Source organism: Callorhinus ursinus, unplaced genomic scaffold (assembly GCF_003265705.2).
Source record: "Callorhinus ursinus isolate GAN/ISIS: 27379988/994484 unplaced genomic scaffold, GSC_fseal_2.0 scaffold80, whole genome shotgun sequence".
Taxonomy (NCBI): Eukaryota; Metazoa; Chordata; class Mammalia; order Carnivora; family Otariidae; genus Callorhinus; species Callorhinus ursinus.
In genome coordinates, this window is record NW_027397142.1 from 7,786 (window position 1) to 31,434 (window position 23,649).

A 23,649-nucleotide genomic window follows, 5' to 3' on the forward strand; every position below is an offset into this window, starting at 1 on the left:
TAAATAAATTTTGTTTTAAATTGTATCTGGAAAAAAAAAGTTATACTCAGATATTCAATTGTGGGTGAGGGCGACGTCAGTGCTGTTAACCCTCCCCGCCCCCGCCCCGCCAAGTTGTTCAAACATCAACTGTATTATTTCCTAGGGCTGCTATAACGAAGTACCACAAACTGGGTGGCTTATGAAGACATAAATTTGTTTTCTCACAATTCTGGAGGCCAGAAATCCAAAATCAAAATGTTGGTAGGGCCATACTCCCTGTGAAGACAGAAGGGGGTTCCTTCCTTGCCTCTTCCGGGTCCCGATGTCCCCAGGGGTTCCTTGGCAGCATAGTCCCATCTCTCCCTCCATCTTTATGTGACTGTCTTCCCTCTGTGTGTGTCTGTGGCCACATTGCCCTCCTCTGATAAGGATACCAGTCATGTGGATTGAGATGACCAAGTGGTCTTATCTTAACAATCAAACCTGCAAAGACCTTGTTTCTAAATAAGGTCACATTCATAGGTACTGCGGGTGAAAACTTGAACATATCTTTTTTGCGGGAACCCAATTCAACCCACAGGAGGGGAGAAAAGCTTAAAAAGTGAAGTTGAGGGGCGCCTGGATAACTCAGTTGGTTGATCTCCCGACTCTCGGTTTCAGCTCAGGTCTTGATCTCAGGGTCGTGAGCTCAAGCCCCATGTTGGGCTCCATGCTGGGCGTGGAGCCTACATAAAAAAACAACAACACATTTCAAAAAGTGAAGTTGAATATAAGTGTTGACAGAGTACAAGGAACTAAGGATCAAACCCTCTCAAGGACACTCTCAGGAGCCCACTCTCGTGTTTGGACATTCCGTACAAATGGAATCATACCTTTATGTTATTTTTGTGTGTCTGGCTTCTTTCACTTAGCATAACGCTTTCAAGGTTCATTCATGTGGTGGCCTGGATAAATAATATTCCATCCATCCATCCATCAGTTCATGGACATTGGGTTGCTTCCACTTTTTTGGCAATTATGAATCATGCTGCTATGAACATTCAGGTACAAGTTTTGGTGTGAACATGTTTTCAGCTCTCTTGGGTACATACCTAGGAGTGGAATTACTGAGTCATGTGGTAACTCTGTGTCTAACTTTTTGAGGAACTGCCAGACTCCTTTCCATAGTGCTTGTTCCTTTACCAGTAATGTATCAGGGTCCAATCTCTCCACATCTTCACTTGGATTTGTTAGTTTTTCTTTTCTTTCTTTTTTTTTTTAATTATAACCATCCTGCGAATGTGAAGTGGTATCTTATTTTGGTTTTGATTTGCATTTCCCCACTGACTCATGATATCGAGCATCTTTTCATGTGTTTATTGACTATTTGCATATCTCCTTTGGAGAAATGCTGAACCATTTTTTTTACCCATTTAAAAAACTGAGTTATTTATCTTTTTACTATGGAGTTGTGAGAGTGCTTTATATATTCTGGGTAGTAGATCTTTATCAGATATAGAATTTGCACATATTTTCTCCCCTTCTGTGGGTTGTCTGTTCAGTTTTGATGGTGTTCTATGGTGGGCAAATGTTTTAATCCAGTTATTCTATTTTTCTTTGATCGATTGTGATTTTGGTGTCATATGTTGGAAACTATTGCCTAACTCATGGTTATAAAGATTTACACCTGTGTTTTAAGAGTCTTAGAGTTTTGGGGTGCCTGAGGGGTACAGTCAGTTAAGCGCCCATCTCTCAGTTTCAAAGGCTTGGGTCCTGATCTCAGTGTCATGGGATCGAGCCCCACATCTGGCTCTGTGCTCAGTGCGGTGTCTGCTTGAGATTCTCTCTCCCTCTCCCTCTGCCCTTCCCACTTGGGTTCTCTCTCTCTCTCAAACAAATAAATAAGTCTTTAGAAAAGAAAAAGAGTCTTACCGTTTTAACTCTTATGTTTAGCTCTTCGATCCCCTTTGTATACTACTATTTCTAGATAACATGATACAGGGATCCACATTCACATTTTGCCTGCGGATGTCCAGCTATCCTAGCATGCTATGCTGTTTTTACCCACTAATATGTTTCAGATATTTTTCATGGCATCCTTTATCCTTTCGCATATATCCCAGCTTGTAACACACTGCCCACAAACACACTCTCTTCTCAGTGTGTCCTGGATTGCAGCCTTAGTGGGACCCCCGGAGTGCTCCTTCCCACATTTCCATCAGCTCAATCACTGCCCCTTGGGAGCTCCCTGGGATCCCAACCTCCCCAACTAAAAAGAGAAGAATCCAACTCTTCTAGTTCGGTCATGGGTTAAAACTTTCCATTGTTCACACTGGACACCTTGCTATTCTTTTTTTCATTTTTATTTTTTGTATTTATTTTTCCGGTGACCCTTTTCCTCTTTCTCAGCAGAGAGACAATGCCAGCGTTCGGTTTGGTTTTGTTTGTTTCTGTTTGTTCATCACAAGAGTCTACTGAAAACTGAACATGACCAAAATCAAGATTCCCTATCAGGGCTCCTGCTGGGACCTGCACACAACCCTTAAACCAAATTGACCTTTGCAGCTGAGGGAATTTCAAATCTCGGCACTGGGCTTCGGCGTTCCTGTTAGTGTCTGCATGGCTTCCATGGAGGACTGTGGGCCTTTCTCTGTAATTTGTGCTCAGCTGTTGCAGCGAGATTGTCCCTTTGTAAGCATCTCATGAGTAATCTGAGGTCATCAGTCATGTGAGTATCGCTGACTGAGAGGCCAATCTGGCAGGGGGCACGGGAGAGGGGAGATTTGGAAAATACACAGCAGTATCAGAGAGGAGCTTGAGTTTGTGCGTCAGGGTAGAGGTGCTGGAGAGACAGGGAGGCACAATCAGGACGGACGAGACAGGCTAACCGGGCTCATTTGACCTGGACCAGAGCGCTGACCCTCCCAGAGACACATGGGACAGAAGATGACTCCGCACCTCACCTCACTTCACCAGTTGGCCCCCAAGTCTGTCTGCTCCTTTTTTCGAGATTGAAATAAAAGAGAAATTTCCAAACCTCTCCAATGTTTTTTAATTCATCCCTGAGTTGGAAAGTGTAACCTTACCCTGTGAGTGTGTAAACCAAGGAAAACACTCCTCTTCGGAAGGTGAGTCTCTGCAGGGTCTCAATGGCCCCTAAGGAACCCATCTGCCTTCAAGCTGCAGAGGGGTGGGAATGGCCATGCCCAGGGAGACATCGCCCGACTGGTAGATGGACAGGCTTTATGTATTCTGTTCTTCTGATCACATGCCCGAATGTGTGTGGGTGTGTTTGTACTGGGGTGTAAGGTCTTTGCAGAAGGGGTTAGGAATGACAAGAGTTAGTTTCTGTTCAACAAGAATATAAGGGAGAACAAACATTTACCATCAAAAGGAAATACCGATTTCCTTTAACACAATGTGATTGTTTCCTATATTTATTCAACTCAGATTGAACTCAAATAAACGAGATGGACTGAGGTTCTGCTCAGTGTTGGCTCTCCCCCTCGGGCTTTGGGGGAGTCTGCGAAACATGAGGGCAAAGACAGGAGGGAAGACAATCCAATGACAGGGGAAGGCAGCCTGAGGTCAGGGAAAACAGACAAAAGCAACTCCGGTTGTTTGGCTTCAGAGAAAGGAGAGCACATGGAGGGCCAATTCCCAGGGGAAGGTTTTGAGGGAGCTCAGCCCTGGCAGGCCGCTGCCTAGATAGAAGAAATGGGATCTCAGGAACTTTACATCTTATTTATTATTGCTATGTTCTTCTACCGAGTAGAAGCTTTATTGTTGTTTTTATTATGTTCAGTAGAAATAGTAGTATCATAAAGAAGAAAAGGGGTTTCCAGGAACCTAAAACTGGCTTTAGAGGTTTGCAAATGAGAGGAATTTTATGTTTACAGCTTTCAAACGCTTTTCGTATTAAATTTCAAGGCAGACAGTAACTGTTAAAATAACTTGGGTCATTAAGAGAGTGATGTTAAGATTTAAACACTTCACAGAACCACAAACATTTACTGATGTCAGGCACTGCGTTTTCCAGGGGAGGCACTTGGACTCACCCGGTATCTGGTCGTGAATGAATAATCTCTGCCCTGTAACGATAATCTAGGAGTCTTGCCTTCCAGCCCAGTGATCTTTCTCAAACTTATCATCAATATTTTGGCTATCATTAACAGTAAGCTACAGAACAAACAGCATACACTGAAAAGAAAGCAGCAAAACGAGACGCACGTTCTATACAATACACAAAATAACAGAACAGGCAATTTGAGAAAGAAATGAATAAAAACTGAAAAAATAAAGACTGGTGTCTTGATTAGGGCTTGTTTCAGGTCATTTGCTTTGGCCATGGTGGAGTATCGTCTCTGATTTTCCATGTACTTCCTAAGATCTCTTTTGAAATCCTTTACCCCTTCCTCTTCGCACACAGATCCACATGCTGACGCTGTTACAAGGCTGTAGAGCCCATTGGTGTAGTGGTCACCCCTTTTCTCCAACACCAGGCCTTCTATCAAGTCCATGAGCTCCTTCGCTTGGCCATCCCGATCCCTCCCTGTAGCACAGTTGTTAAAGGCACACACTCGCCCCCCACATGCTGCCACCAGCTTGCGTAGGGCTTTGTTATCTGTGTCCTGGAGGTAATCCGTCAAGGATTCTCGCTCGAGGTCTTCTTTGTGGGTGAAGAGGACAATTGTGTGACTCATGGCATCTTCTCCAAAGATCTCCTTCATCCTCTGCACAGCCTGCTGGTCCTGGGCGGTGAATCGGCCCAGCTGGGTCACCAGGAGCAGCACATGGGGTCCTGGGGCAGAGAGTAAGTAGCACCTCTGCACCTCTTTGCACAGGGCATCGGAGTGGTCCTCCCCAGAAAACATATCCGGTGTGTCGATAATGACCATCTCTCTCTTTCCCCAGCTTCCCTGACTCTCACTGCAAGTCTTAGTGAAGGGCTGGGCAGTCAGCTGGGACCCAAATGCTTGCTTCCCAAGGATGCTGTTCCCGGTGGCACTTTTGCCCGTTCCTGTTTTGCCCACCAGAATGATTCTCAGCTCTGATCCTCTGGCACGTTGGTTCTTCATATATGGTCCTGTAAGAGCGAGTTTGCTACGTTATGACCACTGGTTATACCAATGGAATACTTTTAACAATAAGAGATATTCCCACACTATGAGCAAAGATAGTCTCCCAATACATTGGATTTATAAAATAGAGGCTAACTCCATTATCAAATCAAATCAAACCAACAGTGATTTTTAAAACACCTCTGTTTCTCAGGGCACCTGGGTGGTTCAGTTGTTTGAGAGGCCGGCTCTTGGTTTTGGCTCATGTCATGATCTCAGGGTCCTTAAAATGAGCCCCGTGTAGGGTTCTGTGCTCAGCGGGAGTCTGCTCAAGGATTCTGTCTCTCCCTCTCCGTCTGCCCCTCACCCTGCTCGCTTTCCCATGCTCATTCTCTCTCTCTCTCTCTCTCTCTGAAATCAATAAATAAATGTTTATTAAAAAAAACAAACTCAGTTTCTCTAGGACTACAGGATGCTGCCATGTTGGATCGTAGAAAAACATACTTGGGGGACGATATGGATTTAGAAACATATCTAGTCATGCTAGGCTCGCTTGACTCAGCCAGGTCTGGCTGTGTAAAAGATAAATTTTCTGAAGATCAGAGATGTGTAGCCACGACTGTGGGTTCGATCTCCACATGGCTTAGGTAACTTGACTCTATTCTAAGGCCAGAGATGGCTCTTCTGACCTCGCTGGGCTGGGCTGTGGTCTGGACCACCAGTGTAAAGCCTGGACTGGGGAAATACTGGAATAAGCAAAGTAAAATTATTCTCTCTGAAGAAATATCTGATAGCTTGTACTTTGCTTAGAGAAGGTTGCATGATTTTTATGTAAAATTGACACAGAAATTGGTAAAACAATCACACACAGAAGAAGTCACTTACCAGGGTGACCGCATTCGTGTTGGTCCATTGTTGTTCCTGAGGCACAGAGAGACCAGAGACCAATTATATATATAATATATATATTCCTGAGCCAGACTGGAGTTAACAGTCATTAACCCTTAAGGGATTTTGAAATAACTCTCTCCTGGCTTCCGTGGCCCCCTCCTTTTCTTTCCTATCCAGCTCTGCAATTTCAGGGAATATAGATATGTTTTATTTTATTTTTTTAAAGATTTTTATTTATTTATTTGAGAGAGCGAGAATGAGAGATGGAGAGAGCGCACATGAGAGGGGGGAGGGTTGGAGGGAGAAGCAGACTCCCCGCTGAGCGGGGAGCCCGATGCGGGACTCGAGCCCGGGACTCCAGGATCTTGGCCTGAGCCGAAGGCAGTCGCTTAACCGACTGAGCCACCCAGGCGCCCTAGATACATTTTAGATACCACATATATAGAGAATTTTTTTAGTTCTGAATCAGGAAAGACCCTTGTATTGCTACAGCACTGTCACACCCATGCCTCGTTTGCTTACACATAGCTGACGGGGGAGAGAATTATCCTGTCCTACAGAGACAGAGTCATTTGCCCAGAGTCACCGGTGGCGAGTCAGTGAGTGGAGAAGTAGGTTTCCTTTGTACGCCCCTGCTGCTTCTGGTCTCCATGCCCACCTCTTCTCTGTGTCCTTCCTCCTTCCTCCCATGGCCCCTCAGCCTCACTCTTGCTCTCCTTGGCCTCACCCATTCCTTCTCTCGCCTTCCTTCTTGTTGGCCTGCCCTGATGCGAGGCTCAGTCTTCTCTTTCCTTCTCTCCTGCTTTCCCCACCTTGCTCCCTCCTCTCCCGTCCTCTGCCCTCTCTCCAAACCTCGCCCTTCGTTTGAAATTCTTGTGAGAGACTCAGTGAATTAAGTACACTATCCTTGAAGCCTGAAATACATTTCATTCAATCCATCAATTACTTGAGTTTTCCTCGATCCTCAACAGCCAACTTGAAGAAAACTTGGGACCCATTCCCTTTCCCTGTGCAGTGAGAAACATCAGTTCATTTTCATCAGATGGTGTTTCTCTCTTGCTTAAGTCTGGCAGCGTATACCAAAGCGACAAGGCACAGAAGACTCACGAACACATGCGAATGCCCACATTCTTCCCAGTTAGCACTCTTTATTGGCTTCATGCTAAGGAAGCTGTTTGCCAGTAACGTATAAACGAAAGTCTACAAAGTTTACAGTCTTGTAAACTGGCTGTACTTCAGCCAAAGGCAGCCAGTCTAAATCGCTTCCCTTAAAACAGGGAAAATTTGTTCTAAAAAAGATTTTTTTTTTCCCCAAGCATAACCTGCTAATTAGAAATCAACACTGTGGAACTTTTCATGAATGTGGGCTTACCTGATTTACTGTCCAAAGAAACCCAGATGACTCCCATTCAAACCTGAGACTTGCCAGCTCAGCTCAAAGAGAAAGAGAAAATAAAACAAAAGCCCAGCCTGTCGTCTTCCTCTCCTTAATGTCTGCAGAGCTTCCCTGCTGCAAAGAGCCCCTCCTTATGCCTGTGTTAAAATGGGAAAACTGAATCAGTAGTTACTTGCTATCGTGTGGACCACGTTTTCTTGCCTGTAGTGAAAAAGCAGTGTTGGAATGATTTCAGCTGGACAGGGGAGAAAGGCAGGCACGTCAGGGTAGCTGGTAGGTTTGGTCTCTTCCTGCCCGGGCTGTGTCCTCCGGGTCACAAGTTTGCCCAAATGCAAAGCCCGCCCAGGAGTTAAGCCTCATTCTCACTGGTGGCAGTGACTGTTCTAAAGGCAAGTATCACTGGGGGTGGGGGGCAAGTGTGTGGGTCTGGGAGGTGGGGGGGCACCTCTAGCGGGGCGCTGTGCAGAAGGAAAAGGTATGTAGAAAGGGGAACCTGTGAGAAGCCCGTTTCTTGAGTCAGACTGGGAGTTAACAGTCATTAACCTTGAAAGGATTTTGAAATAACTCCCGATGGCTCCCAGGGTCCCCCTGCTTTTCTTTCCTATCCAGCTCTGTCAGTTCGGGGAAAACACCTCTAGGGGGCAATGATCTACTAGTGTCTACAATAATAATCGGGAGTGTCCACTTTCCGGAAGAACAACCCAAAGAGTTAAAGTCGAAATCGTTCAAGTGCTCTTTCTCCTTATTTATGTGAAGGTCAGCACAACGGGGGACGGGGGAGGGGGCGGGAGAGAGAATATGGAGTTTACGTTGCCTTCATCCCAGATTCCTAGTGACCACGTGTGGCTTTCTCTCCCAACCCACTGATGAGGAATAATCTACGGCTCTGAGCTCACTCTAAGGGAGGCTGGGAAATGCAGGGGAGCCATGGGACTTGGGTGAACATCACTACCTGTGACATTATCAGTTTGTTCTTTATTCTTCCAGCTCCTTCACTGGCAGTTTCTTAAGTGCCCTTAAAGAGCAAGACAATATGAGCAGCTCCTGCTTCGTATCAGTAATCTTTTCCTAAAAATACAACAGTCTGTGGCAAAGTGCTAACAGGGACCTATTTCCTGTTGTTGTATATGTAAAACAAATACAATGCAACATACATCAAATCCAAAGCCCAACACTTTTCTAATTCATAGATAAAATTCAGTAAATCACCTCCATATAAAATTGTTTGAATAATAAAATCTTAAGACATTGCTTTTCTGAATACAAAAAATATCTTGGGCTTAATAAAAGAAAGCCACGGGCGAATGTAAGTATCGTGTCAAAGAGCCCAATTTAAAAATGGGCAAAGGACCTGAAGAGATGTTTTTTCCCAAGAAGACATACAAATAGCCAACAGGCGCATGAAAAAGTGCTCAGCATCACTAAGTATCAGGGAAATGCAAATCAAAACTACAGTGAGTTTTCTCACACCTGTCAGAATGACTATGACCAAAAAGACAAGCAATAACAAGTGTTGGGGAGGATGTGGAGAAAAGGGAAACCCTTGTACGGTGCTAGTGGGAATGCAACTGGTGCAGCCATTATGGAAGACAGATGGAGATTCCTTCAAAAATTACAAATAGAACTACCATACGATCCAGCAATCCCTCTCCTGGGTATATAGCCAAAGGAAACAAAATCAGGATCTTGAGGAGATACCCGCACTCCCGTGTTCACTGCAGCATTATTCACAATAGCCAAGTTATGGACACAATCTCTGTTTGTCAGTGGATGATTGGATAAAGAAGATGTGATAGGTGTACACAATGGAATATTGTTCAGACACGGGAAAGAAGGAAATCCTGCCGTTTGCAACAACATGGATAAACCTTAGGTCATTATGCTAAGTTAAAAAAAATCGGACAGCGAAAGACAAATACCGTATAATCTCACTTATATGCGGAACCTAATAAGAAATGGAACTCATAGAAACAGGGAGTTATAATGGTGATTACCAGGGGCTAGGGATTTGGGGAGATGGGGAGTTGCTGGCCAAAAGGTAAAAGCCTTCAATTATAAGATGACTAAGTTCTGGGGATCTAACCCACAGCATGGCACCTATAGGTATAATTCTGGATTGTACACTTGAGAGTTGTTGAGACGGCCGATCTGAAGCATCCTCACCACACATATAAAGAAGTGCGCTGAGAGTGTTTGACGTGAACTAGCAAAGGCTGGGGTAGTGTGTAGAACAATCCACACCTGAGGTTTGTTGCTGACTTCCAACGTTTCATGGAAGAGCTATGTGCAAACCAAAACAAAGCAGAGACGCAACACAACGGACAAACTTTGATAAACAAACAAAATACCAAATCGGGTCTTTTGAAAGAGGTTAGATTTAGTGACTTGTCCATTGAAAAGTGTGGAGAACTGTTAGCTTAACAAAGCATAGGATCTGCCACCAAGGAATTGGTTAAAATTGACACCCATAGTTGTAAAAAAGGGCCAATCTCACAGTATAATCATAACGAATAATAACTAAACTTTTAAATTAAAAAGTCTTAAATACATTTTAAGTCCCACAAGAGTGTCGTCACGCACCGAAATAGTGTTCTCAGACACCCATGTGAGCGGCCGTGTAAGGCTGCCTTTGCAAGGGAGAGCAGCGGCAGCTAAATTCTGCACATAGCTTTTATTTTATTTTTTTATCAGACAAGCAAGGACAGAGGCATGGGAAAGGAGTACAAAGGGATGGCAACTCCCTCGAAGCCCTAAGGCAGGCTTGCATCCTCCCCTAGGCGCCCACCCACATGGAGGCAGTCATGGGATAAGGGAGGAGGGGGACGTTTGGGCTAGCAATCCCCAGGTGCAGGAAGGGGGACTGAGGGTCACATTCTTTCACAGCTCCTAACCTATGCCCTGCCCCTGGGGATCACGGGATCCTGCTCTACGGGGCCATTGCGTTCAATAGCCCGAGAACAGGAACGCTGCTGACTTTTCAGCTGCTTCCACAATCGCTCCTTAGGGTTTACAGTACATTTTCTAAGAATAGCTCCCCACAAAAGACATCAACAGAAGCATTCCACTAAACGATACACTTAGCAGCAGTGTCACGTCACCGACAGCTATATCCTGCCAAGTGAGGGAGCGCAGAGACGTCCCTTTTGAATTTTATTCCACTGCTTTGTTTATAGTCTCAGAGGATGGATCACCATGATCCCCTTCGGGAGCATCAAGTCCCATGATGTGAAGACAGTTCCCCGTTCCTTGGGGAATGGGACATGGACAAGCCTCAGGCACGGGTCCTTCCACTCCCTCCTTCACCAGTTCACCCGCACACCATCTCAACCCCTCTGAACGGCCACTGTGGCTGCCCTTCAAACTCCCTGCTCTCCCAGGGATTAAAGCTGACCAATACTCCCTTTAAATTCCTGACTTGACTTCACTGTGAGGAACTAGTAATCCAAACAACCAGGAGAAGAGCGCTGTCCCCCTGGTGAAGGAGTGGAGAAGCCACCTTGGATGTTCCAGCCCCAGCAGGCGCAACGTGGAGAAGAACCTAGGAACACAGTTGACCACCAGGAAGCCACAGCCATGTGGCTCTCATCTAGCGGTGTCCCAGCTACCTGCAGCCATTTCAGCCACCGCAACTAAAGCCCCGGTCTGCCATGTAGGAGAAACCAGTCATACCCTCCTTCTCTGCCTGAATTCCTAGCACATGACATCATGAACATCATAAAATTGTTTTATGCCACTGAGTGTGGAGTGGTTTGTTGCACAGCAAGAGAAAGTTGGGTCACCTGAATAGATTCCTGGAAGTAGCATTGCTAGACTATGGGTACACGTATTTGTAATTTTGATAGATACTACTGGGTTGCCCACAGTAAAATGTTAATCAAATGACTTACACCAACATTGTATTCGTTTCCGCATATCCTTCCTCATGATTTCATCTGCCAATCTGATCACTGAAAAACTGTATCTTAGTGATTTTCTTGCATTACTCCACATGAGCGTGGGTGACTATTTTTCATATGTATAGGAACCGTCTTTTCCTTCATTGACATCCGTCTTATCTATTTGTTGCCCATGCTAATCATTCTGATATTGGTTTGTTAATGTTCTTTCTGGGGTCCCAAATGATCGTTTTTCCTCTTCTTCTTGGCTTTTTTCTTTTCAACTTCCAATCTCGTTCACTTTTATCATGGCTAGTATCTAGAAGAATGTCAAATGATCACAGTGACAGGAGGCGTCCTTATGCTGTTCCTAACTTTTGTGGCAATACTTCAGTGATTCTCATTGAGCAAGATGCTTCGAGGTTCAGATGGAAAATTCTACTATGTTAAAAACATAACCGGTTATGAGATGCTGAATTTTAACAACTTACCTTTCAATAGCTAAAGGGATTATCAGATTATGTGGCCTCATAGCTTTATAATTCATCAAGTTATACAGAAGTATTTCCTGATATTGATCCTTCTTTGCCTAGCAGTTAAGGTGTTGCTGGATTCTATTTGTTAATGGCTACATTAGAATTTTGCATTGCTTCATCGTGATCTTATCCATCTCTAGAAGAGAGTAGCTCCTCTCTCTCTGATTGCCCCATTGCCCGGGTTCCAGCTATATCAGGTTTCAGGCTCCCCTCTTCCTTCCAAACGTAATAGCCATGTTGTTTCTCTGAACAGATTCTTCCGCTCCAGAGGAATTCTGGTTCTATCTTTTAAGAAAACAAGATTTTTTACCATCACCACCCTTCCCCCATCACGACATCCTTTCTTAGGCAAGCCTGACGCTGAACAGAAACTTCAGCGTGGTGAGTGTTCTTAAGGAGAATGTAGGGTGCACTGGGTGATAAGTTACCCTGATGGGAGAGAGGTAATCGGGAAAAACTTCTTAGAAGTAACATCGTGTGAGCTGAAGTCGAAGACTGAGTAGAAGCTGGAGGGATTGAAGGAAAAAGAAACAGCGTATTTTGAGGCAAGTCAAAGCTTGGAGCTCTCTTGGCTATTTCAAGGAAGCCAGGATGTCTAGAACCCAGAGTCAGGAAGTCTGATTGTGGGGAAGTGAGGCGGGAGTTTGGAGGTAGACCATTCGTATGGGGACTTGTCATCGAGTTTGGATCCCGAATGTTCCCTTACGAAAAGTGGAAAATCGCTGCGGGATTGCCTTGGGGTCATGCCACAGTCAGATGTACGGTGGGCTGTGCGAAGAATGGATTCGAAAGCCCTGTCCCTCATTGTGCTTGACGTGATCTGCATTTGGGTAACCTTACTGGAGTCCTGCTTCACTTCCTCTGCCTCCCTATCCCTCCCCCCGCCTTAGTGCCCAGACACAGAACAGGTGCGGTGAAAGCTAGCTGGAGAGGAGCCCTGGCCGTGACCTCGGAGGTGAGCACTCTGAGTCTTGGCCCCCATCTATCTCCTGACACCTTCCCCTGTGCTCCGGACCCTGCCTGCCTTCATTTCCTCACCAACATTTCTGTATAAAAGCTTTTCATGTTTACTTCTTGTTCTTGCTGAGTTCAACTGTATCTTGAAAAGAACCTGCTTTCTGGGTGTTTTAGCCAAAACTGAAAAATGACTTTGTGGTTGAGTGGATGAAAACCACAAGCGCAAAGGTGCTCCTGAGGCAAGCTCTGTCCTCCGAGGGAGCAGAGACCCATCTCATCTGGTGTGATGACAAGTGACTGAAACTCCTCTGTCCAAACACCTGCCGGCAGCCCACCACCCTAGAGCTATGGTTCCTCTCCAAGGAGGAAAGATTTTCCCCGGGATAGTGGGGAGGCAAACAAAACAACACACAGGGAAGAGATTGAGGAGGTCAAAGCCATTCAAGCAGAGCTGAAGATTGAAATGCTCAGATAGCAGCCAGAAGGTGCGTTTGGTGTAGTCTGTGGCCCAGAGCCCTCAGAAGGGCAGCATCTTAGAAGAGATGAGCTCTGCAGGTCTAACTTGTGACCAGATCCCCAGGCTGACTGTTACCCACTGAAATGGTAGACATTGATCTCTTTGGTCTGTTTCTAACGTGCCCTCCCCCTCCTTGCCCCCAAACACCACCCCCACCCCCACCAACATTTTTAGTTGCCCAGAGTTCATCAGCAACCACGTGTGGCCAAAACACATCCTCCAGTGATCTGTGGTCATTGACCGACGGTGATAGGGTCTACAGCGATGATGGTTTCTTGAGCAACAGACTACATCTGACCTGCGTAATCTTGACTTTGTACACGCAGATTAAATGAAAGAAGTGAAACCAGGACAAGGGGGAATTTCCTGCTATCTACGTAAACTCCCCCTTTTCTGTCCCTTCTCTCCTCTCTCTTAGCCCCCAAATCCTGCATCCTCCACTCTTGTCTGTGCCTCTCTGTCCCACCTCACTGCCTGTCTCTCTTTCTTGCACAGTGCCCCTTTGGCAGTGTTGGTCCCAATAAGTCCCAGTACCAGGGGACGCCTGTACCAGGGACTCGGAACTATCCCACCCTGCTAGAGCACTGTTCCCCTCAATCCTGGCTTGCAGCCCTGAACAGATTCCAGAACTGATGGGTCCTGATGCTCACAAAGAGCAGACAGAAGCACAGGCTCCTCTGGAAAGGCCACTCTAGACTCTGCCCAAGCTGCTTCTCAGATACTGCCACAACCAAAATACAACCCTACCCCCCACACACACATACAGCCAGCCCCCCTGCCCATTCCCAACCTCTACCTTTAGGTTTTATCCTTTCTGAGTTGAGCACCTTTATGGGGGAATTTGCTTCAGAAGTTCATTTAATCTGGAGACTAAGCAATGATTTCCTCCCCAAGAGACAGAGGAAGTTTCAGGGTGCAGGCCGAACATTCGGCAGGGTGGTGGGAGGTGGTTGCAGGGTCCCCTTTTCCTCTAAGCGTGACTCACTGGCCATGAGACATTTTCACACGATGACAGGAATTTGAATTTCTAACAAGAGATTTGTACGGATGTTAACAAAGGGGAGTGTATGGACCCCCACATCTGTGTTCTACTGCAAGAACACAATGGGACTTTTTTCAAGCCTTCCTCTACAATCAGCTCCACCCCTTCCCATCGATCCATCAGGGCCTGCCTTCTCTGAGCGGCGCCATGGCCCTGAGTGTGATCACGTAGTGACAAGGGGACTCTTCCTCAGCACAGAGGCGCTGGTTTTCCCGCATGGAACTTTCCCATTGTCACCTAGGCATTTGTGCCTCGCGTTGACCCACAAGCAGAGTGGAAAGAGCACAGGTTTGAGGAACAGGAGGTGCAGGTTATAGGCCTTAGGCTGCGTGTGTTTTATGGCGGTGGGCTGGACTCACAGAGGCTCTGAGGCTCCCTTCATGTGTTTTATGGTCAAAATGAGGGTTGTGGCAGGTGATCGAAGGCCTTTTCCTACGACTGCATTAGAGCTGCCTGCTACTTGGGCCTTCCCCAGTGGGCATGAGAGACCCAGCCCACCAACCCCCTTCAGGGCTGACCGGATTCGCAGAGAGTCCCGTGGCACATGCCTGTGACTAGTGATTCCTAATGGGACACCATAGGTAGTGACCAGATCAGGGGACGGACAATGACAAAACTGGAGGTTTGGAAGAAAGCGTCCTGTCAGGGCAACACCGGTAAAAGCCCACTGGTCCGCTGGTCCGGGGTTTTGACTTCTAGGTTCATCGGAGAAGTGTTGAGTGGGAGACATTTAAGGGTAAATGAAGTCAGCTCTAGCCACCTCTTGGCACAAAACAGTCAAGGTGGCCGGGTGCGCACTGCCCCTTCCTAGTATTCTCAGACCCTTTCTCAGCTCACCACAAACAGACGGTGCCCTTCAGAGCCCTGAGTTCTGCCCTACTCCCCAGCCTCAGTGGCGGGGGCACAGCCGGCGGGAGAGCATGCGCAGTGGGGAAAAGCGCAGGCTCGTGGCTGGTCTGCGCAATGTCCCCCAAACATGGGGATCTCCTCTTTGCCACGTAACATCGTGTCTTTACACATGTTCTCCATCACTCACCGAAGTGTGTAGCCCTTTATTAGATATCGCCAGAAGTTCAGAAATCACAGAAGGAAACCCAGTGAATCGCAGCAGTGGGACTTAGTACAAGTTTATGGTGCACGCACCAAAAAGACAGATTGCGAACAGGAGCAGTCAAACCAAACGCGGACCGAGGGTGTGTGGTTCTAAAGGAGCCGGGACAGGGAGACCGCAGAGCTGGGTGTTCTTCACGGTGATGGCTTGTCATATGAGAGTTTTCTCAGATGGTAGGGACTTGGCAACTGGTTCCCTGGTACCAATTCTGGGCAAGAGTTTAGGTTTTGCTTGTGATTTCCAGAGGCAGAAGCAAGAACTGACCCACGTCAAGCAGTCTTGCGAAATAAGGCAAATGAAGCGCTGTTTGTGTGGCTGGTTTGTTTAGTCTCTCCCAGAGAATGGCCAAGCAGGTCTTGTGTGTTCTACTTAAGACGATGGGGTTTTTGCTCTTGTGCATCTCCAGGAAGTCTGTGGTATACACTCGATGTCGGCCCATTTCCCAGAAACTTCTCAAATGATAAGAACGAGACTGTTTGCTCTAAATTCAGCTGTTTGTGCGGCAACACTCCTGGTGTCTTCTCACCGCCACTTCCTGCCTCACCTCCTCCACAGTTGGTCTTCCCTGTCACATAACGTCGTGGTCACCTCACAGGACAGAGCTGGAATGTTGGACCCATGACCCCAACCCGGTATGGGGGTTGGCGCTGGGAACAGGTTAGAGGGGGTGGACAGGGACCAGGAGAGATGGCCCCACAGAGACCGCTCTGAACCCCCTGGCTGGGCTGGCGAGGGTGAAGCAGGAGCATTTTTCCCCTCAGTCTCAAACCCACCCCAGGGCCTCAAGCAGAAGAGACAATGAGCACTTTTGACTCTCTTGTGAGCCAACAAGAGACCACTTAGTGGGCACAAGTTTTCCTGCCCTTACTCTGCCTTCCAGCCTGAGCCCAAGGTGTGGGCTCCAGTGAAGGGAGCCTGAGGTGTGAGCAAGCACACTGAGCAGGTGAGCCAACTCCGGCCCAGGGGCACCCTCAACCAATCAGTGATAAGCACTGGGGTGACTCTGTCAATGAAGCTCCCGGGGATGAGTGCCTGCTGGAAGTGAGGGACATAACCGTGTCTTTGCCATGTGTTTGTTTCTGTTTCTCTTCTCGCTTCACGGTGGGCAATTGCCCTTTCCATGTCCCATTTGATCTTCATGAAATGACACAACGCAAAAGGAGGCAAACACGGAAAATGGGAGCAAAGCTGGCAAATGCCCCTGGAAGACCGGAAAAGGCAATCCCTCATTGTCGGGCGGTGCTTTCCTGCACAGTTTTCCCCACCCGACGCCTCACTATTCAACCCTTGGCTCTCCGTGTCCAGATTACCCGGAGGGGTTGCCGCCAGCCTCCCAGCCACTGGGGCGCCCCCATCCCTGCCCTTGCTGGCTGCGCTCAGACCGGCCCCCCTGCCCTACAACCACGTCCCAGGGGGGCCCTAAGCAACTTCCCGTGTGCCGAACCAGCGCTTCTCTGCAGTCCTAATTAATAAAACCCCACATGAGTGATTGCTAAGAGCTGGAAACCGAAGCACCGGAGCAGATTCATCGAGGAGATGCTTCTGAGGGTAGAGGGAGGAGATTTAAAAAGTTGGCTCTCCTGTCCCGCATAAATGACGCGCCTTTAGACTGAAGCCAGAATCATCAACTAGTGAGCAGGCCAAGTCCATTAGCAGTGGTTCCCCTTGCTCTCCTACAGAAACGCTCACCTCTTCTCGCTCGTGGTTAAAATCACCCAGGGGTACAAGCTCTCTGTTCCAACTCTAGTCTCCTCCCCTTGGGGGGTCCCTCTTCTATTTTTGAACACCTTGGTTAGATTTTCCTTTGTGGTGAAGAAACCCCGAAATACGTGCCCATTTGCCTGTCTCCTGCATTTGCACATCAACAGACAGTAAACTTCTTCCCATCTGTGTAATTGCCAAGCACGTTTTGTCGTGAAACTTCTAGTCAGTTCCTTCCTCCTTTTCTCTGTAATTATTTTACGCGCTTCTTTCATATTCTTTGCTACACCCCTCTGAACACTCCACATTGGCAATACCCCCCAAATCTAGGCTCTGGAATTGGTCATAAGCTTGTGGCTGTTGCTGGTTCAACTCAGAGACCCTGGACTTCTGTCAATAAAGCCTGAGTTAAAGGGGTTTCTTTTGGCGACTGTTTTTTTGCACCATTGGTTCATATTGAGTTTGAGCTCCACTAAGAGCTCCGATTTCTTTTCTACTGAAATTATTCAGTTAGAACACCTCCAGTCTGATCTTCTAAAATTTATTTAGGGAAGAACTATCATTTAAGAATTTTCAAAATAATTATCCAGCTTTTTTAAAGATTTTACTTGTTTTTTTATGTGAGAGAGAGAGAGAGAGACAAAGATACCAAGAGAGAGGAAGAGCAGGGAGGAGAGGGAGAAGCAGTCTCCCTGCTCAGCAGGGAGCCCCAACATGGCACTTGGTCCCAGGACCCTGGGATCATGACCGAGCCAAAGGCAGACACTTAACCTACTGAGCCACCGAGGCCCCCCATATCCAGCTGGTTTTAGTGCATGATTCTAGCTTGCCATTTTGTTCCCTGGCCTTAGGATGTCTCATGGCAAATATTACTTAGAAGAAGAGTTTTTCCTGCAGAGAATTAAGAGAACATATGAAAAATAGAAGCTTGAGTTAGTCGTAATATCCCAAGCTGCACAGAAGAAGGGAGATCGATTTGATGTCATTATTTTAAAAATACTCCAATATTTAAAAACAATAATGGGTCCCTCATGTTCTATCATAAGATAAGGTGTAACCAGCCCTCAGATAAAGAAAGAAAATCCCAGAAGTCCCCCTAATGCTCTCCAGGGTGACCTCTAACTGAACTTCCAATAGCATAGATTGGTTTTAGCCATTCTTGTACTTTATATAAATGGAATTATGTACTATTCCTTCCTTTGTATCTGCTTTCTGTTTTTGTTTCTTGCTTACCATTATGTTTGAGATTTACCCATGTGTAGCAATAAATTGTGCATTCTCACTGCTATTAGATTCTATGGTGTGAATATAACTTAATTTATAATACATGTATAATTTATAATTTATGAATGAATATGTAATCTGTATAATTAATCCAATTATATAGGCTGTGTTGTTTTTGTGTTTTCATTTTACAAACATTTCTCAGCTATTTTACTTTATTTTTAAATTTTTTTATTTAAATTCAATTCATTAACATATAATGTATTTTTACTTTCAGAGGTAGAGGTCAGTGATTCATCAATCTTGTATAATAACCCAGTGCTGATTACATCCCGTGCCCTCCTTAATGCCCATCCCCCAGTTACCCCATCCCCCCCACCCACCTCCCCTCCAGCCACCTTCAGTTTGTTTCCTATGATTAAGAGTCTCTTATAGTTTGTCTCACTCTCTGATTTCGTCTTGTTTTAATTTTTTCTTCTCTTCCCCTATGATCCTGTTTTGTTTCTTAAGTTCCGCATATGAGTCAGATCATATGATAGTTGTCTTTCCCTGATTGATTATTTCACTTAGCATAATACCCTCTGGTTCCATCAATGTCATTGCAAATGACAAGATTTCAATTTTTTGTTGGCCGATATATGTATATACCACATCTTCATGAGCCATTGATCTGTGGATGGACATCTTTCCATAGTTTGGCTATTGTGGACGCCGCTGCTATGAACATTGGGGTGCAGGTGCCCCTTAGTTTCACTCCATTTGTATCTTTGGGGTAAATACCCAGTAGTGCAATTGCTACGTCATAGGGTAGCTCTATTTTTAACTTCTTGAGGAACCTCCATACTGTTCTCCAGAGTGCCTGTACCAGCCTGCATTCCCACCAACAGTGTAAGAGGGTCCCCCTTTCTCGGCATCCTCGCCAACATCTGGCGTTTCCTGTCTTGTTAATTTTAGCCATTCTGACTGGTGTGAGGTGGTATTTCATTGTGGTTTTGATTTGTATTCCCCCGATGCCGAGTGATGCGTCTGTCGGCCATTTGTTGTCTTTTTTGGAGAAATGTCTGTTCATGTCTTCTGCCCATTTCTTGACTGGATTGTTTGTTCTTTGGGTGTGGAGTTTGATAAGTTCTTTATAGATTTTGGAGACTAGCCCTTTATCTGATACGTCATTTGCAAATATCTTGTCCCATTCCGTCGGTCGTCTTTTGATTTTGTTGACTGTTTCCTTTGCTGTGCAAAAGCTTTTTATCTTGATGAAGTCCCAAAAGTTCATTTTTGCTTTGTTTTCCTTGCCTTTGGAGACGTGTGTAGCAAGAAGTTGCTGAGGCTGAGGTCAAGGAGGTTACTGCCTGTGTTCTCCTCTAGGATTTTGATGGATTCCTGTCTTACATTTAGGTCTTTCATCCATTTGGAGTCTACTTTCATGCATGGTGCATGAAAACGGTCCAGTTTCATTCTTCTGCATGTGGCTGTCCAATTGTCCCAACATCATTTGTCGAAGAGACGGTCTTCTTTCCTGCTTTGTCTAAGATTAGTTGGCTACAGAGTTGAGGGTTCATTTCTGGGTTCTCTCTTCTGTTCCACTGATCTATGTGTCTGTTCTTGTGCCAGTACCATACTGTCTTGATGATGACAGCTTTGTAATAGAGCTGGAAGTCCGTAATTGTGATGCCACCAGCTTTGGTTTTCTTTTTCAACATTCCTTTAGCTATTTGGGGTCTTTTGTGGTTCCATAAATTTTTAGGATTATTTGTTCCAGCTCTGTGAAAAAAGTCGATGGTATTTTGATAGGGATTGCATTTTACTTTATTTTATTTTCCAGCTTTACTGAGGTATAACCTTGACAAATAAAATAAATTGGCAAATAAAAATTATATCTGTTTAAGGTACACAACTTGATGATTTGATATAGGCGGACATTGTGAAATATGCACCCCAATCAAGCTAATTAACCTATCCACCTCCTCACACAGTTACCATGTTTCCTTCTTTCCTTCTTCGTGAGAACACTTACCTCTTGGTGGGCACTAACATTTTTCCTACTGGTTTGCTCTTCTGAGTGCCACCACTCTAAATACCACAGGCGTTCCCTTGCATGGAAAAGAGGCACAATGTCTGCTGGGTGTGTGCCTCCGGGGAGGAGAGCTCAGTACTGACCCTGTGTAATATTCAGGTTTCCTGGGTACTACAGATTTTTCCAAAGGGGTTCTACCAATTTATATTTTCACCAAACGTCACGCGAGAGTTCTCTTTGCTCCATAGCTTCAGAAGTTTCCTTTATACCGAACGTTTGCACAGTTTTCAAGTCTGTTCTTAGGCATTTCACTTTTTGTTATTTTTTAAATCACAAGTTATATCTAATTGGCCACTGTTTGTATGTTAGTCAGTTCTTATGGTTTGTATTTGATTTTGCATTCATCAATTTATTAAGTTCTCTTATTGTTTATAGAAGCTTATTTTTCTTAAAATATTTTTTTATTAATTTATTTGACACAGAAGGAGAGAGAGAGACAGAGAGCAAGCACAAGCAGGGGGAACGGCAGGCAGGGGAGAAGCGATGTGGGGCTGGAGCCCAATGTGGGGCTGGAGCCCAATGTGGGGCTCGATCCCAGGACCCTGGGATCAGGGCCTGAGCCTAAGGCAGCCACTTAACTGACTGAGCCACCCAGGCGCCCCTGACTGAGCCACCCAGGCGCCCCTAGAAGCTTATTTTTCTTAAAGATTTATTTAGTTATTTGAGAGAGAGAGTGAGTGTGTGTGTGTGCATGTGAACGGGGGGGTGGCAGAGGGAGAGGGAGAGAGAAAATCTCAAGCAGACTCCAGCATGTGCAGGGATCCCGATATGAGCCTCGATCCCAGGACCCTGAGATCATGACTTGGCTCGAAATCAAGAGTTGGATGCTTAACTGACTGAGCTACCCAGGCGCCCCTTGGTTTATTCTCTTGGTTTTTCCAGATATAAAATCATAACATTTACAAATAATGATAATTTTACATCCACCTTATGTTTTTTATGGTCTTCGTGTATATTTCCTCTAAACATTGAAAATAGTGTTAATAGTGAACATTTTAAACCTCCAAATCTCCATTAAACCTCCAAAATGCTTATCGAAATCTTTTTATTAATAGAACACCTTCCCGGAGAAACATTTTGGTTCCAGTTCTTCACAGCAGCTCCAGAGAAAAAAGGTGGGATGAAGCATCAAGTACGTAAAGGAAGTCCCTCAAGGCCGGAGAAGAGGGAAGAAGAGAGAGGCTGGAATCAAATGGGGAGAAAAAGGTGGAAAGTGACGAGATCACCTGATTCACTCAAAGCAGGCACAGTGGAGGAAAAGGTAAATAAATTGTGATGATCACAGCCCATCACAGACCCACTAAGAGAGGGCGATTTAATTTCAAGATCATGCTCCCCCCACCCATTCCCGCCACCACATCGACAGGGCTTTGGTGTAAACACAGTGAATTAAAGCCAAAAGAATGGCATAGCACAAACTCTATTTAAGAAGGGCTTCTTAGGGAAACCCACAGACAACAGTGAAATGAGACTAGAGTGCCGGAGGAAACCGAAAACTCTGCACCTACAGCTACAGCAAACATGAATGCAGCCTGCCTCCTAGACAGATGAACACACAACCTCGTGCTATAGCCCTAGTTACCTCACTTCCTGATATCCCATAGATCGCGTCCAGCCTGGCACGTCAGCACACGGCGTGCTAAGAAGCCAGAAGCACAGTCTAGACACAGAGCAAAGCAGACTCAGATATGACTCAGATTTTGGAATTGTCAGACGTGTGTGTGTGTGTGTGTGTGTGTGTGTGTGTACACGTGCATAAAGAGATTTATTATAAAGAATTGGCGGGCGCCTGGGTGGCTCAGTTGGTTACGCGACTGCCTTCGGCTCAGGTCATGATCCTGGAGTCCCGGGATCGAGTCCCGCACTGGGCTCCCTGCTCAGCAGGAAGTTTGCTTCTCCCTCTGACCCTCCCCCCTCTCATGCTCTCTCTATCTCAACCTCTCTCTCAAATAAATAAATAAAATCTTTAAAAAAAAAGGAAAGAAAATCACTTTAAAAAAAAAGAATTGGCTACATGATTTATTCTAAGGGATTGGCTCAACCGCTGTGCAGCTGACGAGTCCCAAGGCCCCCAGTGCCAGGGGCGGGAGGCCCAGGGGAGCTGGTGGGGCAGCTCCAATCTGAGGACGGGAGACTGAGGCCCCGGGAAGGGCTGGTGCTTCCGTTCCAGTCCTTGTCCTGAGAGAAAATACTTAAAGGAAGTTGGAATTAAGGAGGGAGGAAGAGATGGCAGGCAGCTGCCATGATGGTGAAGCCATGGGCTCTCTGTGGGAAGTGGGAACTCGCACAAAAGGGAGATCCGTGAAAAATCGTTCCCCTGGCACAAAGTTTCCTGGAGCATCTGCTGCTTCTCCCTAAGCCTCCGAGATCTAGTTGTCCTCGTGCAGGATCAAAATACTAACGACACCGGTGTTCTTGTTTTTCCTGTTCCTGCTACTAAAACTGCAGACAAGATGCAAAGGGCACGTCTTCTGACTGAGGAGGGCCTGGCCTGCGTCTTCCCATTCACTTCCTGTTCCCCCCACAGCCCACAGCTGCTCTTTCAGGGCAGTTCTGGAGCTGAGCTTTCTCATCCCAGTTTGCTGAGAAAGAGAAGCCATGTCCTTTCTCTGTTCCTACGCTGTGGACACTTTCCTCTACCTCTTCCCCTCAAGGTCCGCAGAAGCCTACGATGTGTCGGCCCCAAAAGGAAAAACAAAGAATTCACATGAGCACACGGCCCCAGGAGACAGAAAACACCGCCATTCCTCTTGCCCCGCAGCTGACAGAGTGGTAAGTCCGAGTGGGAGGGGAGTGTGTCTGTGTGCCTGTGTGCTATGTGTGTGTGTTCGTATGTGTTGTTTGTGTACATGTGAAGAGTATGTATGCTTCCGTGTGTGCTGTGTTTTTGTGTTTGTGTGAGTATGTGTCGTGTTTGGGAGTTTTTGGGTGCAGTGTGTGTGATGCGTGTGTGGGAATGTGTGTGTTTATGTGGGTGTGTGTGTGTGGATGTGTGTGTTTGTGTAGATGTGCGTGCTGTATATTTATGTTTGTGTGTGTGCTATGTTTGTGTGTATGTGAGCTTATGTGCATGTGTTATGTTTGTGTTTATGTGTATATGTGTTTATATGTTTGCGAGTACGTGTGCGGTAATGCTTTGAGTGTATGTTTGTGACTGTGCGGGTGTGTGTTGTGTTTGTGAGTGTGTGTGTTGTGTTTGTGACTGCGTATGTTTGTGAGCGTGGGATTGTGTTGTGTTTGTGGGTGTGTAGGTGTCTGTTGTGTTTGTGAGTGTGTGGGTGTGTGTTGTGATTATGTGTATATG

General features: G+C 46.0%; 2 protein-coding genes and 1 long non-coding RNA gene across 6 annotated transcripts in view; 2 read left to right on the top strand and 1 right to left on the bottom strand.

Moving 5' to 3' along the window:
• Positions 1-3,382: 3,382 nt before the first annotated feature.
• Positions 3,383-14,080, bottom strand: GIMAP2 (GTPase, IMAP family member 2). 4 transcript variants are annotated; one of them, XM_025864778.2, is made up of 4 exons: positions 13,990-14,080; positions 7,285-7,445; positions 5,907-5,942; positions 3,383-5,047 (listed from the first exon to the last, which is right to left on the bottom strand). In XM_025864778.2, exons 2-4 carry the CDS (start codon positions 7,319-7,321, stop codon positions 3,981-3,983), a joined length of 1,140 nt encoding a protein of 379 aa, XP_025720563.1. In that variant the 5' UTR covers positions 7,322-7,445; positions 13,990-14,080; the 3' UTR covers positions 3,383-3,980. The 4 variants fall into 4 exon arrangements, with proteins under 4 accessions (XP_025720563.1, XP_025720567.1, XP_073743580.1 ...); XM_025864782.2 differs by lacking the exons at positions 7,285-7,445; positions 13,990-14,080 and adding an exon at positions 7,481-7,609; XM_073887479.1 differs by lacking the exon at positions 13,990-14,080 and having other exon boundaries at positions 7,285-7,599.
• On the top strand, positions 7,652-11,045 carry LOC141371594 (uncharacterized). The gene is made up of 2 exons (XR_012376671.1): positions 7,652-7,697; positions 8,296-11,045. It is a non-coding gene; the product is annotated as an uncharacterized lncRNA (long non-coding RNA).
• Positions 14,081-22,811: 8,731 nt separating the features above from the next.
• The window catches only part of GIMAP6 (GTPase, IMAP family member 6), a 5,860-nt gene continuing 5,022 nt past the window's right edge, over positions 22,812-23,649 (top strand). Inside the window, exon 1 of the mRNA XM_025864773.2 lies at positions 22,812-23,117. Coding sequence (XP_025720558.2) covers positions 22,944-23,117 — 174 coding nt within the window. The 5' untranslated portion in view covers positions 22,812-22,943. The remainder of the gene's footprint in view (positions 23,118-23,649) is intronic.

Coding starts and splice junctions, on each gene's coding strand:
- GIMAP2 (XM_025864778.2), bottom strand. CDS start 7,321: ATGGGAGTCATCTGGGTTTCTTTGGACAGTAAATCAG. Junction 5,943..7,284: donor TTCTTTGGACAGTAAATCAG/GTAAGCCCACAT, acceptor TCTGTGCCTCAG/GAACAACAATGGACCAACAC. Junction 5,048..5,906: donor ACACGAATGCGGTCACCCTG/GTAAGTGACTTC, acceptor TCGCTCTTACAG/GACCATATATGAAGAACCAA.